Genomic DNA, 16,612 nt, shown 5'->3' with positions numbered 1-16,612 from the left:
CTACATTTACATGCCCTTTATTTTTGACTAACTTAACCACCAGACTCAAATTTATAGAGGTGGATAATGGCAGCGCTTTAGCTACCGTTATTGTGATTAAAACTCATGCTCAGTTAAAAGTCAAAACTTATTGAGAATAAGTCAGCCACATAAAAGCAACATCCCATAACGACTGTCTCCGCCAGCACTGAACAAGTGGTACCATACCACAAAGTAATTTTTTCAATGTATAATCACCAAAAACAGGCCTACACATCTAAACTCTTAAAACATGAATTCATAGCAACAAAAAATGGCATGCCGTTAAAAAACAAACATTGGGGTTATGTATGCACTAAGGTACAATGCATTATTAGAAAGTACATAATTGTAACATAATGTACCTTTACCCCTTACATTGGGTTCTGTGTCTAATACTTGAGCTTTTCTGAGAGTTCTTCAAAATCATTCTGTGCTAAAATAACATTTAATCTACTTGCTAAAATTCCTGAATAATGTACTTGGAGAGCTAATTCAATTATGCAATTTTTCCAATGACAGCTTTTTAATTAGGATTCTGATTAGACAATTAATTAAAACGTAAATTATACCATCTGCCTGTACCTTTGCCTGTTTCTGTTCCCTGAGCGTGGCCCAATCTACATTATGTGTGGTCATAGATTGATTATTCCTCAGTTAAAATCTGAATGCACACTCTTATGAAAAGGGCACATGAATCAGTTCCACTTTACTCTCCGCCAACTTGTATTTTTAAATTCTGATAAATAAGATAGGAGGTGAACTAAATAAGAGATGCCTTTGAACAGCACACAAACCTTTATTTCCACTGTGTGGTCTGGTTATCATTATCTTGAATACAGATTAAGAATACATGACCTGCTCAGCCAGGCAGATGAGCATGAGTTTTTGTTCAGCTTGGTTTGGTCTGTTGAACTGTTGAACTGACCTAGAAACAAGAACACTTAAAGAATGCAAATCTCATGATGCTCTTAGGGCATCGCTCTGTTGGAGTGGATCACTATTTTTAAAGTCACCATGAAATCTAAATTGGCAGTTCTTTTTTATAGACTATTGCAGTGTTTATAAATGATTTATCTGTTCACATTATTTTTACTACTGAAATGCATGTACCCTTTGTAGTATTTAAAGGAGCTGTATGTAAGAAATTAATTTTAATTAATCATAAAATGGCCCTGATATGTCACTAGACATTAAGAAATCATGTTAATCTCAAATACTTATATCACTGACAACAGTAGTCCAGCCAGGATATTGTCATTTAAAAGTTGTTGTTGCAGCCCTCAACTGATGTTGATGTTGACATGTTGTGTTTTGGTCTGAAGCTCCGCCCTCCACCTATCGACCAATCACGAAGTCAGTGGTGTTTCAGCATCTGGGTTGCCAGATCTGCTCTAGTTACCACAGCTGCAGCTACAAACGTTCCAGGGACACACTCCAAAAGTATTGTACCTTGTCTCTTAAAGGTGGGGTAAGTGCTTTCTGGTAACCGTTGTTGTTATTTCAAAAACCCATTCAAAAATTCACCAAAACAAACACGCACCTACCCCCAAAAGGCTCTCACCCCTATTTTGATAGCTACGCCCCACACATACGTGACCCAGGCAACAACTATGGCAGAATCTGTGTGTTACTAATCCAGGTCGAATATTCAATGAAAAAATCACCCCTTCTATCACAAAAACACGAACCGTTCTAATGAACAACTCGATAGTATACTAGCCAACAGTCCAACTAATGTACATATTACAATTATGACCAGATTAGAGTTAAAGCGATCACTACACTCGATAGTACACAAGACTATCGGATAGTGTGGACAGTATAGTGTGCATACACTTAGATACGCTCTCGGACTAAATATAAAATATCTTAAACTGTGTTCCGAAGATGAACGGAGGTCTTACAGGTGTGGAGCAACATTATTTCATTTTTGAGAGAACTAACCCTTTAAAGTGCACCGGTCTGTCTTTGCTCCGTGATGTATTTTTCACTGCGTGAGAACATGAGAGCTTGTCGGACATAGCAGTAACTAAAAGAGGAGGGTGTTTTGCGAAAGGTCGACTAATTACTTTCAGTTAAGTATATAGTATATATTATATAGTATAAGTATATATTTTACTTTCGTAATGAGTAGGCTACTCATAGCCACCAGCCATATCACCCTGTAGCCCAAGACTGGTTTCCCACTGAAGCTAAGCAGGGCTGAGCCTGGTCAGTACCTGGATGGGAGACCCACTTTGAAAAACGGTTGCTGTTGGTAGAGGTGTTAGTGAGTCCAGCAGGGGGTGCTCACCCTGTGGTCTGTGTGGGTCCTAATGCCCCAGTATAGTGATGGGGACACTGTACTGTCAAAAACCACCGTCCTTCGGAAGAGACATTAAACCGAGGTTCTGACTCTCTGTGGTCGTTAAAAATCCTATGGCACTTCTCGTAAAAGAGTAGGGGTGTAACCCTGGTGTCCTGGCCAAATTCCCTCGGTTGGCCCTTACCACCAATCATGGCCTCCTAATAATCCTCATCCACTGAATTGGCTCTATCACCCTCTCTCCTCTCCCCGTATTGCTGGTGTGTGGTGAGTGCACAGGCGGCATTGTACTTTGGCTGCCGTCGCATCATCCAAGTGGATGCTGCACACCGGTGGTGGTTGAGGAGAGACCCCTGTCATGAGTGTAAAGCGCTTTGGGTGTATATTAGTACATATGAAAGCGCTATATAAATGCGTCATTCATTCATACTCTTTTTAAAAGTATACAAAATGTGGAATGCATATGACAACAATTAACAGTGAGGTGTTGCTGCTGGTGAGCTATAAATAAACCTTTTCTGGAGAGGTGCATCACACAGATCTCCATGTCTGAAGAACATCTGCTCGAGCAGTGAGACAGGAGGATACACCAGCGGCCTGGGCTCTTCCTGTGGGGCCGCCACAGCAGAAGCGCTGGCACAGAGGCGCCCACACCAGCCTGCGTTCAGCATGAGGCCTCACGCTGGTATAGCCATGTGTGGGAGTAATTGTATGTTTGCCTGAATGTCTAAGAGACATTGTTCTTTATGTGTGAAAAAGACAGCAATCACAGACAAACACACACAGGGATTAGGAATATTTTATGATTTATTTTATGCATGAGCTGAGAAAGAGCACTAAATACAGATGAAGGGCTACTTTGGATGAGTGTTTTAAACGTGTGTGTGGGCACTGTTGGCAGAAACAGTGGGCATGATGCCCAGCTGAGTGAGATACAGAGCGATTCAGCCTGTGCCAGCGTGCCATTGGCCAGGCTAGCTTGGTATTAACTCAGTCTCTTAGAAGCAGCACTTAAGGTGCTCAGAAAATGGCTTTGTCATTGGTGAAGAGCTTTCCTTTGGGAATAACAGTGTACCCAGATATATAGTTATGAACTATATAGCTATGAACTGAAAGCATAGTCTTTATAAAGATAAGAAGGGATAAATTGTTGTTTTTGTACTTTTGTTCTTATGACTGCTGACAACAACCCCCCACCCCACCCCAAAAAAACGTATTGACTTCAGGACGATGGAACCAGTAGTGCTAAAATGCTAACTCGTTTCAGAGACTTAAGACTTATTCCTTCAGCACTCTATACTTAGGATTTGAACAAACCTCTAACCCTTAGCATTAGACAGTAGTTAATATGCAAAGCATGGATTAAACAAAAAAATATTTAAATAATGTAACCATAATTATTATAAATAATTACTATAGGCTACACTCACTTTGCCCCCTGTTGGAAGGACATTGTCTTGTTTTTATGCAAGTTACCATTACACCATCCATCACTTTTTTAACCCTTCTTTGTTTTCACACACCCAAATGAGAATTATAATCTCCAACTGCTTCATTCTCTTTCTGTGACACTATCTGTTGTGGTTTATTCATGTTAACTGGGGAGCAAGACAGGTCCATTTCACTTTCACATGTACTCTAGGAGTTTTATGCACTCTTTCAATAGGGTGGAAAATGACGGTCAAAGGTGGTATTGTGAAGTTTTGTCAATTTTGATTCTAGTATTCGTAATAATCAGCACACCATATATTTTCTGTGGAAGTCTCAGGACCAAAAAATGTTCATCAGCCTATGTATTGTCATACCTGTATTACGCACTCTTGCACAGACTTCACACATCATCAGCACGTTTCTTGATGCTATGAAGTGAGGGTGAGATCTTACACTCTTAAAAATAAAGGTTCTTGAAGGGTTACTTCAGCGATTAGCATATGGCTTTGTATCAGTAGAAACCCTGGAGTATATTCGAATGATTGTGCTCCCCCATCTCATATCCCCATGAGACAAGAGATTTATGTATTGTATTTCCGGAAAAACCTAGAAATATCGTCAATTTGGGTCATCAGAGTAATTTTTGCGGCGGAGCAAAGTGAGTGTTTCAAATTATCAAATTAATTCCTTTGAAAGTAAAGCCTCCAAAGGCATGAACTGAAAACGCGCCAGACTGAACATGCGCCGTGAATCTATGCTGAGAGCGCGGTCGTATTTACCTCAGCTCTCATCATGAGCTCATCCATGACTGTCAATGTAATCTGACTCCTGCAGAGTTTGGGCTGTGAGACTCCCTCAGCAGCTAAATCACATTATATTGAACAGACACGTTCAGTTTTTAATTGTAGTGTCTGTTCTCTAACTGAACTGATTTTATGAAAATGAACGCGGTCGCGGTGGGAAAGTGAAAGTGATCAGTAATCTAGTAGCGGTGGCTTTTGGGAGTTGTTGTCTTTCATCCCCATGAGACAAAAATAAAAAGCACCAAATTAAAAAATAATTTCACATTTCTACTACATTAATTACCCAATTTAAATACAGATTCATCTTCCCAGCACTGAAGTACTCCTTTAAATGGTGCTATGGCAGGGTGTGTGGTTTCATGAAGAACCTTTAATATCCAAATAACCTTTCCATTGCACAAAAGGTTCTTTGTAGTGCAAAAGGGTTATTTAGATCATAAAATGGTTCGAAAAAAAATGGTTCTTTAAAGGTCCTGTTCTTCGCAATTCCATTTTTCAAACTTTAGTTAGTGTGAAATGTTGCTGTTGGAGCAAAATAATACCTGAAAAATTATAAAGCTCAAAGTTCAATGCCAAGCGAGATATTTTATTTAACAGAAGTTCCCTTTCAAAGACTACAGCAAACGGCTGGTTTGGATTACACCCCTGCACTTCCTTGCTTGAGGGACATCACTAGAACAGTTTGTTGACTAACCCTCCACGCCACAAGTACACCAAAATAGGGGAGCGTGGTCTTGTTGCTCTCTTACGTGGAGAAGAGCGCACATTCTGCGCTTGCATCTCCCCATTATGGTAAGAGGCAGGACCTTTCCGGGCAAAGTGCGCTAAGCTGCTGTCCAATTACAACACGGGAAGCGCTGGCCCAATCAGAACTCGTAACGTGTTTCTGAAGGAGGGATTTCATAGAACAAGGAAATCATCAGGCCGTTTTTAGGACAGAGAAAACAGCGCTGTACAGATAAGTAAATTGTGTGAAAAATACTGTTTTTTTTACACGCGAAACATTAACTCATGTTATATTGCACACTGTAAACATAATCAAAGCTTCGAAAACACGCAAAGAACGGGACCTTTAAAGTCCTCATGAATCAAATTCGATCTTATTTACTTTGTTAGCACATATTACAGGTCTTAGGGTATTAATCCAAGGTAATACACAGAACAAAAATTGTTTACCAGTGTAATCTTTAATCAAAATACTTACTTTCGGTCTGGAACGACCGGTTGACGGCTTGCGTTTTAAAATGCGTAACCATTCCCCTCCAACCGTTCATCTGCTTTGAGCGAGAGATGGAGAGGAGAAGCGTCAAACCCTGAGAAGTCAAACCCTGCCCTCTGTTTAATATTCCGTTTCACTTGGATATACGTCACAGCACTGAAGAAAACTCACTCGCTACTTCCGGTTCACTGGGACTTTAAAGAACCTTTCGCAAAACAGTTCTTTGTGGAGCCAAAAATGGTTCTTCTATGGCATCACTGTGACAACCCATTTTTGGTTCATCCTGGCACTTTTATTTTTTTAACAGTGTATACTTTTAAAGCTAGCTTGCTATTGCTAGCTTCTAATAAATTGCCTACCCTACCTTTAAAGTTAGTGAAGATGTGATGAAGCGCTGCCAATATTCATGTAATCAGGATCAACTATCAAAGAGCTCATTAAAAGTGAATGAATGGAAATAGTTACAGTTCTTCACTTTTATCAATAAGTTAGGTGAAATCAAAGACATGCCCCTGATTATTTATGCTCCTTAGTGCTTGGTTCATATTGAGTTGCAACCAAGTACATCAGGAAAAAGAGACATCTAGAAACAGAGACGCAAACCAGCAGCACAAAAAGATGTCAGAATGAACTTCTACAACTTTATAGTCACTGTCGTGTTGACGTTCATTTATCTTAGGGTCCCACGTTATATTAAGATTGAACTACTATCAATGGTTGTATCATACAGTAAGTAGGTTTAAGGGTGGGTAAAGAGGTAAGGGAAGGTTCAACAGTGTAATTATAGCTGTAGATAGAGATACAATGTAAATGTATGTACAGTATGAGCACAATATGTGCATTGTATCAAATGATTAATTTAAATGTTAGTACATAATAGGTAAAGCCACTTAATATAAAATGGGACCTATTATAGACAGACAAAAAAATCACCAAAACCTCATCTTACTGTGTGTTTTATATAATGAAAGAATGAAAGTGTTTGCCTTCCAAAGGTCCTGAAAACCTGAAATATCCTAAAGCCAACTTCCAAATAAGAACAATATCTTCATAAACAACATAATGACTTCATGAACTTTTAAAAATGAAGAAAAACTTATGTTATTGTTGGCTTAAAAAATAAAGCATAATTAAAATAGTTCCATACAAAGCAATATAAATCAAAGTCCTCATCATTACATAAACAAGGGTGTGTAATACTAATGTTCTTATTTTCTTTTCAGATTCCTCATGTTCTTCTAGTATTTCTAAATATTGTTTTTTGGACCAACAATGTCAAATTTGACATCAACAGTCTAAAGATAGCAGTGTTCGAACTATACCATGGCCTTTGGGGGAGCCCACTTGTGTATGGGGGGGGGTAACCACCATAGTCATTGATCTATATTTTTGATATTCTTGCACTGCTCTGCTTCACTTTAGTACACAGATATCTGTATGTTAGGATGCCAAAAAGGTTTAAAAGTTACATTTTAGTCTGGTTTGCCTCAGATCTAACGGTGCTCGTCAATGTAAAAATTATTGAGATGGCCAATCAAATCAAAGTAGGCTGGGTTTGCTTGCGTTCTCTTTTGGTTCGTGCACACAGTCGTCACACACAGACGAGCATGAATTCTCAACTTTTCAAGCGCCAGCGCAGGCGTCATCCAATCAGATCGCCGTATGCAAATATCCTACAGCAGGCGCTAGCCAATTGCGTTCATTACTGCTCCGTGAACCATCCAGACCATAGACCGTTAAAAATCCAGACGCAGCTCCTGGACCACTACGTGATATTCTTCCCGCTGTCGGCGCTTTTTCGGGATTTAATGTACTTAACAGCTTCGTGCACCTGTGCAGTGCGCTGACAACAACTACACAGGCAATCGCACTCGCACATACAACCAAAAAAGGCGCTTTTTTGTGTTGTGTTTTGGTCCAAGCGGCAAGTTAATGTGATTGGCTGTTATCACTATGACGATCGCGTCAGCACCCAGCTTCAGCCACGCCCTCCGTCAAGCGTTAACGCCTACGCCCCGTGTGAATGCGGCGTAAGTCAAAAAGCCACCCTCAAATAGCCTATAAACCAAGCATCCGGCTGTCTTTGAGTTCACATGAACAACGGTTAAAGTTTCTCGTCAGGCTACAAAAGAATACCATAATTCCTCCATTCAAATAGGCTACAACACATAATTGGAAAAAACATGCCTTAACTTAACACTAATCGACCACAAAGGCCTGGGGTACGCTTCCTTTGCTGTTACTAAATGTACTAAACGAGTGGAATTTGCACCACAGCGCCACCCCACCTTGATGGTCAGGACTAGAATAGCATATAGTTAATTTTATTGACGTGAATTAGATTTAAATCGCCATCATCCATGAATTAATTGTATTTTTTGAGCAATTTTACATATAATAATCCACGATGGCACACAAAACTGAAATTGCACCTCAAAATAGCACAGTGTCAATATTTTTTGAGACCCCCCAAAATTTCACAAATCACCTTTTCAGGGGAGCCCATGTCTTATTTAAGGGAGCCGAGCTCCCCCTAGCTCCCCCGTAATTCGCACCCTGAAAGATAGATCACCATGCAGACATGACCAATAGCTTTGCCCAAAATGGACTGAAAATACGCAAGAATTTGAAAGAAAATACACAAGGCTGTTTTTACAACTTAAATTCAACAGGTTTCTTGTAGTGGCATGAGTCAGAACACAAGGGGCAAAAATTTCAAAAGAGCTACAGGAAACCACCGTGCTGCAGCGTTTGGCTCCAACCCTAATTAAACACACCTGAACCTGATCAATGTCTTAAGACTCTCTAGAAACTTCCATGAAAGTGTTTTGGAGCTGGTTGGTGCTAAACTTTGCAGGACGTTGGCCCTTTAACAGGATTGGACACCTCTGATCTATACCCTCACAGTCTTCCTCAGAGTCTGCATTATGACGTAGGCCCTGTCCCAAATGGCACACTTCATGTGAACTTTCGGTCTTGTGGACTTACAATGGCCATTGCGTGCACATGTCCGTTAAGTCCACAAGACCCTAGGGTGTCCCATTCGTCATTTAAGCTTAAAGAAGGGTGCTCGTGAGCACCCCGATGCACAATTCAGCTGAGCCTGCTAGTTTGCGAGCTACACAGAGGACTTACCCGGCGGTCAAAGCAGCATTACGTCATGAAAGCTCGGCCCAGCAAATAATTGCTGATTCAAAGTGCACTAAAACACTTCATTCTTTTCCCAAATGAAATCCTTCTTCCATAACAGTAGCAAAGGATTTCAACCAATAGACACAGTTTCAATCATAAAACACAGACAATGTCAGGTTACATTATACCATTTTCTTTTGTAAAATGTCTTCATAAAACCAGAATGACACTCTGTTTATAATTCACTGCAGTTATTTTACATAGTCAATGTTTACATTACATTTTCTCCACCAATGTAGGTGTTCAGTTGTGTGATCAGTAGCATCTAGATTATTTGATAGTATTTGATTTGAGTCAGAAAAAACAACCTTACTTTGTGTGCAAATGTCCATCTTTTGAACTTTGAAAAGTTTATGTAAATGAACAAATTGCCCTGTACAAGATTTGGTGGTCTGTGAGTGTAATTTGTAAGATATCATTGAATGCATTTTGCACCAAAGCAATAAATGATCCACAAGGTCGCTTGCATAGACTGATGCTGTGATCTGTGTGAAGTTAAGTTACCCATTAGATACATACTATTAAGAAATGGGTCCTAGTGATTGTAAAAAAAAAAAAAAAATGAAGGCCGTTTAGTGAACCGATGCTATGATGTTTTTGATTGGTTGTCTTGTTTGACTTTGCAGTGCTCCATGTCTGCCATTACAGCAATCCACATTGCCACTGAAAGCAAAGTCTACATTCTGTCTGAGAGAAGCCACCATGGCAAGTCAAATGTGGTTTCCAGAGTTGGAAATTAGAAGTGATCTTGACATTGTTACACTAATTACATTTTCAGTAGGGTAACTTGTAATCTGTAACTTCCCCAACACCGATACTTAGGACTTCCCAAGTCAAACTATTGCAAGGGTTGCACCAGTAGTGCAAAATAAGGCAGCAGTCACTGGGGGAAGGGGATGAGAGTGGATTGAAACCATTCTTTTATTTGTCCACTTGCCCTCAGCTGATTATGTCACAGGGGTGATCAGTTGCACAAGCTTAGCATCTAGGTCAAGACTAAAGTTTAACCGGCTAGCAGTTAAGAGAGTTGGTTTATGAAAAGTCACTAAGAAATTAGATAAATAAAGCTATCCAAGCAGTTTATGCAACAGGCATACTTCAGTATGAACACAAGCAGTTGTTAGAAAAAGAAAACTCATCAAGACAGTTGTTTCAATACATTTATTAAAACAATCAAAGTCACATGACCAGGTTAACTTCTCCACTAGACACCACAGTTTGCCCACTAGAGACGGTCTTGATGTTAGCATCTCTCCCTGGAAAAGTAATAATTGAATCAGTTTAAATGCACTTATTCTTATGATTACTGAACTTTAAAGCTTATAGCAAGCACTCACTTTTCCTAGTGCAGCTTTGCTGACAGGAGCCAGAAGAGGGATGGCACACTGCTGTACTACAGTGGATGAACATCTAACAGGGTGAGAAAGGGTTAAATAAAAAATAAAACCAAGTTAAAAAACTAAAGTTAAGGGGTTAAGTCAAGGCTGAGGATCATACGGTTTCTTGCAGAGGAGCCAGTGATGCTGGATCCACAAATGTGAACATCTTTACAGCAAAGCGCTTGTAGTGGGTTGGGAACTGAAGACCAGAAGATCCAGGCACAGGAACCGGTGTGGTCAGGTAACGGTCATCCTGGTAAGGGCATCTGAACAGCAAAGATGGAGTCAGAAACGCCTTGCGGCACAATAGATGGATAAAGACAGCCTTACTCACCCATCAACCAGAAGGTCCCACTGGGGTAGACTGAGTGGACTGGGGGTTGAGGTTGCCCAACAGCGTCCCAGCATTAGGACAAGGTTGGGGTCAGTCCTCTCCAAAATATGCACCTCAACAAACACAGGCTCCCGTAGGACTTTTGTGACTGGATAATCAGCATCACCGTAGTAGGATGTGTATGCCTCATCCCCTGAGGAAGAAAACCAGCTGTTAACCAGAAACCACTGCAACTAGGAGTTTTAGAAAATACTTCTGCATACTTGGGACAGACAATTACCTTCTGCACAGCCTTTGGTGACACATTGACCATTTGCCAGTCTAAGCTCCACCCTGAGGGGTCCAGGAGCAGCTACTGGTGGCGGTGCAGGAACAGTGTTGACCTCCACAACCAGAGCTTCCACAGAAGTAGCGGAGTACCTACACTGGAAGAGAAGCCTGGACAACAAAGAGTGAGTTTAGCATTTATTGAGGATTAACAATTTATGAAAAAAAAAAAAAAAAAAAAAAAAAAAGCCTTACTCAAAATGGCTGTCCCTTGTGATGGATCCAAGTGGTCCAACACCCACTTCATACGAGGACGTCATTCTGTTCTCATACACCACATATCCACTGTCCTCCTGCAAATAGTAAGTGTTGGCATCCAGTCCAGTCGAAGCCATGCAGAACAGAACCACAAGCAGCTACTCACAATCATGCTCGTACCACATGCAGTGACAGGGAACTGGTATATAGCAAAGGAAGGTGTTGATCCCACAGGACTGCAAGCTGGGTCACTTCCACCCAGGAGATGGACTGAATCCAGGCTCAAGCGAGGTAGGGTAACATCTCTAGCCACCACTACCACAAACTGACCATCTCTTATACACTGAACAGTCACTGGAACAAGGTACAAGAGCAGGCTATTGCAGAGCAGCAGTTTAACATGAACACCTTTACATTGACTGAACACTCTTACCTGCCTTCCCATAGAAACACTGCTGTCCATTAAAACAGCAGTTGATAGCTTGACACTCAGCACCACTGATACCAGGTGGGCCACACTGGATCTGCTCAAAATCAGCTACAGCACATTTGTCAAGGGGCTCTGCCTGCGCCACTGGCTGCTTAGGCTGAACCTGCTGAGGAAACTGTTGACTAGCTTGTTGAACTGGCTGTTGAACCCACCGGTCAGTTTTCTGTAACATCAGAGTTTGAGGATTCTGGGGCAGATTACGCCACTGTGGAACTGCATGACAGAAAGCGAAAACCCACACACAAAGTGTCAGCAATTGACCAGCACACCAACTTCCTGCCATTGTTCAACAGCTAGTCACACTGTTTAGATGCTGCACTTTGGTCTTTTTGTATTCTACAGATTTTGGCTAATTTACGATGATCCCTCCCTCTTCATTAACAGTCATGATTCTCCAGACTTGACCAAATGGGAGCTCAGGCTACCAGAAGATTCTCATTGGGTCTCTAAATTAAACACGTGATGTTTTTTTTAAAATTCTAATTATGGCCTGTTATCCAATTATTTTGCAAATTATTTGCCAATAGGGGAAGAACAAATACTCAGTAAGGAAAGCATTTGTGCAGCATGAATGAACGAAGTATTTAAACACCACTGGTGCTTTAAAAAGGGGGAAGAGAGCAAAATAAACTCTGGGTTTACGAAGAAAACCTGCTTCAGACCAATGGTTGTCCACTCCACTTTAAGACACGCACTTGCAAACTTCCCTAAGCACTTCCCCTTGGGGGAATCCCCACCGCCATTTTGAAGTGCGTTCCACTTCGTGAAGTGGACAAGGGAAGTTTATATGGACAGACCCTTGCTCCCTCGATTTTGACTGAGTGAGCGAGTCTACTTCATATGCACACTTAAAGGGGTACTTCAGCGCTGGGAAGATGAATCTGTATTTAAACTGGGTCATCAATGCAGTAGAAATGTGAAATTATTTTTGAATTTGGTGTCTTCTAGACTGAGAAAAGACAGAAAATGTATTTTTGTCCCATGGGGGTGAAAGACTACAATTCCCAGAATGCTTCGCTGCCCTGTGAGGCCATTCCCAACACCACCAACTTCATTACTGTGACTGAGTTAGAGAAGACACTACAATTAAAAACTGAACGTGTCTGTTCAATATAATGATTGAGTCACCGCGCGAGTGTCACAGCACTGAGCACTAACTGCACGAGTGATGAGAGCTGAGGTAATCGCGACTACATTCGCGGCATACATTCACAACGCGAGTTCAGTCTGGCACGCGTTTCAGTTCATGCCTTTGCAAGCTTAACTTTCATAGAAATGAATTTGAGAAGTTAAAAGACTTGCATTGCTCACCATAGCTCCGTTTAAATGATCCTGTCTGCAAGCTGAGCTCTCCCTGCCAGCTGAGTGTAATCTCCCATCCCCCAATGCCGGATTCAAAACATGCGGAAATGGCTCCCTCTGCTGGCTGTAGTCTTTAGCCTCTGGGCAAACATTCCTCCTATGATGCAAAAATCGTCATTTTGCATCATAGGAGGAATTTTTCCAGAAATAAAATGCATAAATCTCTCGTCTCAGGGAGATATGAGGGGGGAAAGCACAATCATTTGAATATTCTCCAGGGTTTCTACTGATACAAAGCCATATGCTAATTGCTGAAGTAACCCTTTAAGGTAGCTTCATATACCACAATGCAACGCGATTGTGACGTCACCACATATCGCTTTTAATTTACCCCACCACAAACAACTCTATGATATGTTTAAAAACATTTAAAACAACCCAAACACATCCATATACATATAGAATGCTGCATTAAACAATTTCGTAAAGGAAAAAAATAAATAATAAATCAACTCCAAAGTGGATTCCAAGTGATCAAGGGCTTAGGGCGTTCCAGTTCAGTCCATTGCAAAGTTTCCACCAGTATTGGGCACTCATGCAACGTAAGCAATGACGCACATCCGAGTGAACGAGACGGAGGGAAGTTTGCGAGTGAAGGGCATGTTAAAAACGAATTGGAACACAGCACAGGTTAGGTTCAAAGAGTAAAGCCCTATTCGGACGGGATTAGATTAACATGGGGACATGGGGGTAAAGTAATTTTACCTCAGGACATCTGTAATATTAATGGGAAATTCACACGGGATAAGACATCTCAGCAAGACTAGCAGAAGTGGGAGGAGTAACTCGCTTTACGCACCACTGTAACCTCCTTGTCGTCATGTGCATATGATGTTGCTGTTATCACATGAGCAAACACACAACATGAATCAGTGAATCGATTAAAGATTCGGATAGAAATGCCAATGTCACGTGATATTCAGTGACATTGGCGATCCGAATCATTGATCGATTCACTGATTCATGGCCATTTGAATCTTTATTTGAGAAATGTCGCTGTTATCACATGAGCAAAGACACAACATGAGCGCCAGTTTGAACTCTGTCTCCTATGTATGTGACCCTGTCTGTGAAAACACTCCTAAAGTCATTTTTTTGTGATTCACAGTTTTTTTTTTTTTTTTACATAAAATCATCCTACATACTGTAAAGGACATTCTGTTAAAATATAACCTTGATATCTCTTATATTAACTGAGTATGGCTATGTTACAGATTTGCTGAATTTTGGGCTCAGAAAATCATATTTTAGAGAAATTCCAATGTTAACACAAGTTTATTTTTAAAACTGCAAAACATTTGATGCATGATTATCCTGCATATGAGCCATATACCACATTAAAGCTCACATTCTCCCATTTTATATGATTTATGATATATGACACATTTATGGGAAAATTATTAAAGGTTTGTAAAACAGGCCTATTTATTAAGATGCGTATGTCCAAAAAGCACAAAAACATTCAAACAAATTGGGGGTACAAGAGCTTAATTGTAGCAACAATTACCAAGTCAATTAATTGAAATTATTTGTATAACTTGAATTGATCGATTCACTGATTCATGGCCATTTGAATCTTTATTTGAGAAATGTCGCTGTTATCACATGAGCAAAGACACAACATGAGCGCCAGTTTGAACTCTGTCTCCTATGTATGTGACCCTGTCTGTGAAAACACTCCTAAAGTCATTTTTTAGTGATTCACAGTTTTTTTTTTTTTTTTTTTTTACATAAAACCATCCTACATACTGTAAAGGACATTCTGTTAAAATATAACCTTGATATCTCTTATATTAACTGAGTATGGCTATGTTACAGATTTGCTGAATTTCGGGCTCAGAAAATCATATTTTAGAGAAATTCCAATGTTAACACAAGTTTATTTTTAAAACTGCAAAACATTTGATGCATGATTATCCTGCATATGAGCCATATACCACATTAAAGCTGACATTCTCCCATTTTAAATGATTTATGATATATGACACATTTATGGGAAAATTATTAAAGGTTTGTAAAACAGGCCTATTTATTAAGATGCGTATGTCCAAAAAGCACAAAAACATTCAAACAAATTGGGGGTACAAGAGCTTAATTGTAGCAACAATTACCAAGTCAATTAATTGAAATTATTTGTGTAACTTTATTAATAAAATTAAATATCCATGGAAAAAGTCATTAATATATAAATTAATTATTACATTTCAGTAGAAAATCTCTAACTTGAATTATTTTACTGGGCTACATTAAGTACAGTACTGGAGTAAAAATAAAGAGAGGGATAGTAAAAAAAAAAATAAGTTCCTGAACCAATCTACCGTATGAATCAGCTGGTCTTGTTGTGATGAAAACCCCCTGAGATGATTAAAATCGACGTTTAGAGAGCCCGCATCCGATATTTTTTTTTATGCAAAAGTATAAAGTGTAGTGTCAATTAAATCACTCATTTCAGTATTTATAATGTTATGAATAAAAAATTGAGTATTGTATCTCCAACCCCTTGGTATAATTTATCATTTACAGCAATAAACACAAATTACCTATTTGCGCCATTTTTATGGCTATGACACTTTGACGATCAAAATCTCATAATTAAATTTTGCGACTTTAGCCGGGGTTTCACAGGCGGGGTCAAATATATGTAGATGAATATATGTGTGTATATATATATATATATATATATATATATATATATATATATATATATATATATATATATATATATATATATATATATATATATATATATATATATATATATATATATATATGTGTGCTTTGTTTCTGTTTGATATAATTGTAAATATATCTATTAAAATACCGATATCTGGGTCTATAACTCCTTCCTGAACCTGCTGCCTCCCTCTTTGGCTGTAGGTCATTTTCAGTCAGAACACATTTCACTCAGCAGGTTTTGAATCCCAAAACCTGTCAGCGGAAAAAGTGTGGCACCAGCACCTCTCACAGTTCAAAATGCTTACGCTACATCTGACGACACTGCACACCAGTTACGCTTGTCAGGCATAGCTTAAGCTTTTTGAACGGCGAGAAGTGCGGGCGCTACACTTTTTCCAAAAATTGAATATGGAAGGCGATTGGCCGAAAGCTAGATAATTTACTTTATAACATTTTAAATATGGAGATTATTTTTACACAAACGCATCAGTTAGCTTCAGAAGGTCTTTATTAACCCCCCAGAGCCGTGTGGATACGTTTTATGATGGATATAGATGCACTTTTATGGAGAATAAATGCCCTTTTAAAGCTTGGAAGAGCCAAGACATTTTTTAAATAACTCTGATTTTATTAGTCTGAAAGAAGAATGTCGGTAAAAAAGTAAGTAACCTGTTTGCCTTAAAATTGTGAGTTTATTGAAATTAAAAATTTGAGTTGATACAATGAAGGAAATTTGTTTAATAAATAGAAACTCATAATATTATTTTATCTAAACCACATAAAAAAATGTGATAAATCATGAAAATAGCACTATTTCGTATGTTACACTGCGTCATCAGAAATAAAACTCACACAATTACCCAATATGCTTACAA

The 16,612-nt window shown here is 39.4% G+C and overlaps 1 protein-coding gene across 1 annotated transcript; it reads right to left on the bottom strand.

The window, feature by feature from the left end:
• Window positions 1–10,119: 10,119 nt before the first annotated feature.
• Window positions 10,120–12,017, bottom strand: LOC137048545 (zona pellucida sperm-binding protein 4-like). The gene is made up of 8 exons (XM_067426791.1): window positions 11,643–12,017; window positions 11,376–11,563; window positions 11,207–11,304; window positions 10,965–11,122; window positions 10,685–10,877; window positions 10,469–10,616; window positions 10,309–10,381; window positions 10,120–10,227 (listed from the first exon to the last, which is right to left on the bottom strand). Exons 1-8 carry the CDS (start codon window positions 11,980–11,982, stop codon window positions 10,151–10,153), a joined length of 1,275 nt encoding a protein of 424 aa, XP_067282892.1. The 5' UTR covers window positions 11,983–12,017; the 3' UTR covers window positions 10,120–10,150.
• Between the last annotated feature and the right edge of the window lie 4,595 nt (window positions 12,018–16,612).

This window comes from Pseudorasbora parva, chromosome 19, assembly GCF_024679245.1.
Source record: "Pseudorasbora parva isolate DD20220531a chromosome 19, ASM2467924v1, whole genome shotgun sequence".
Lineage (NCBI taxonomy): Eukaryota > Metazoa > Chordata > Actinopteri > Cypriniformes > Gobionidae > Pseudorasbora > Pseudorasbora parva.
Note: the sequence above shows the minus strand (reverse complement) of the source record. Positions and strands in the feature narration are given on the sequence as shown.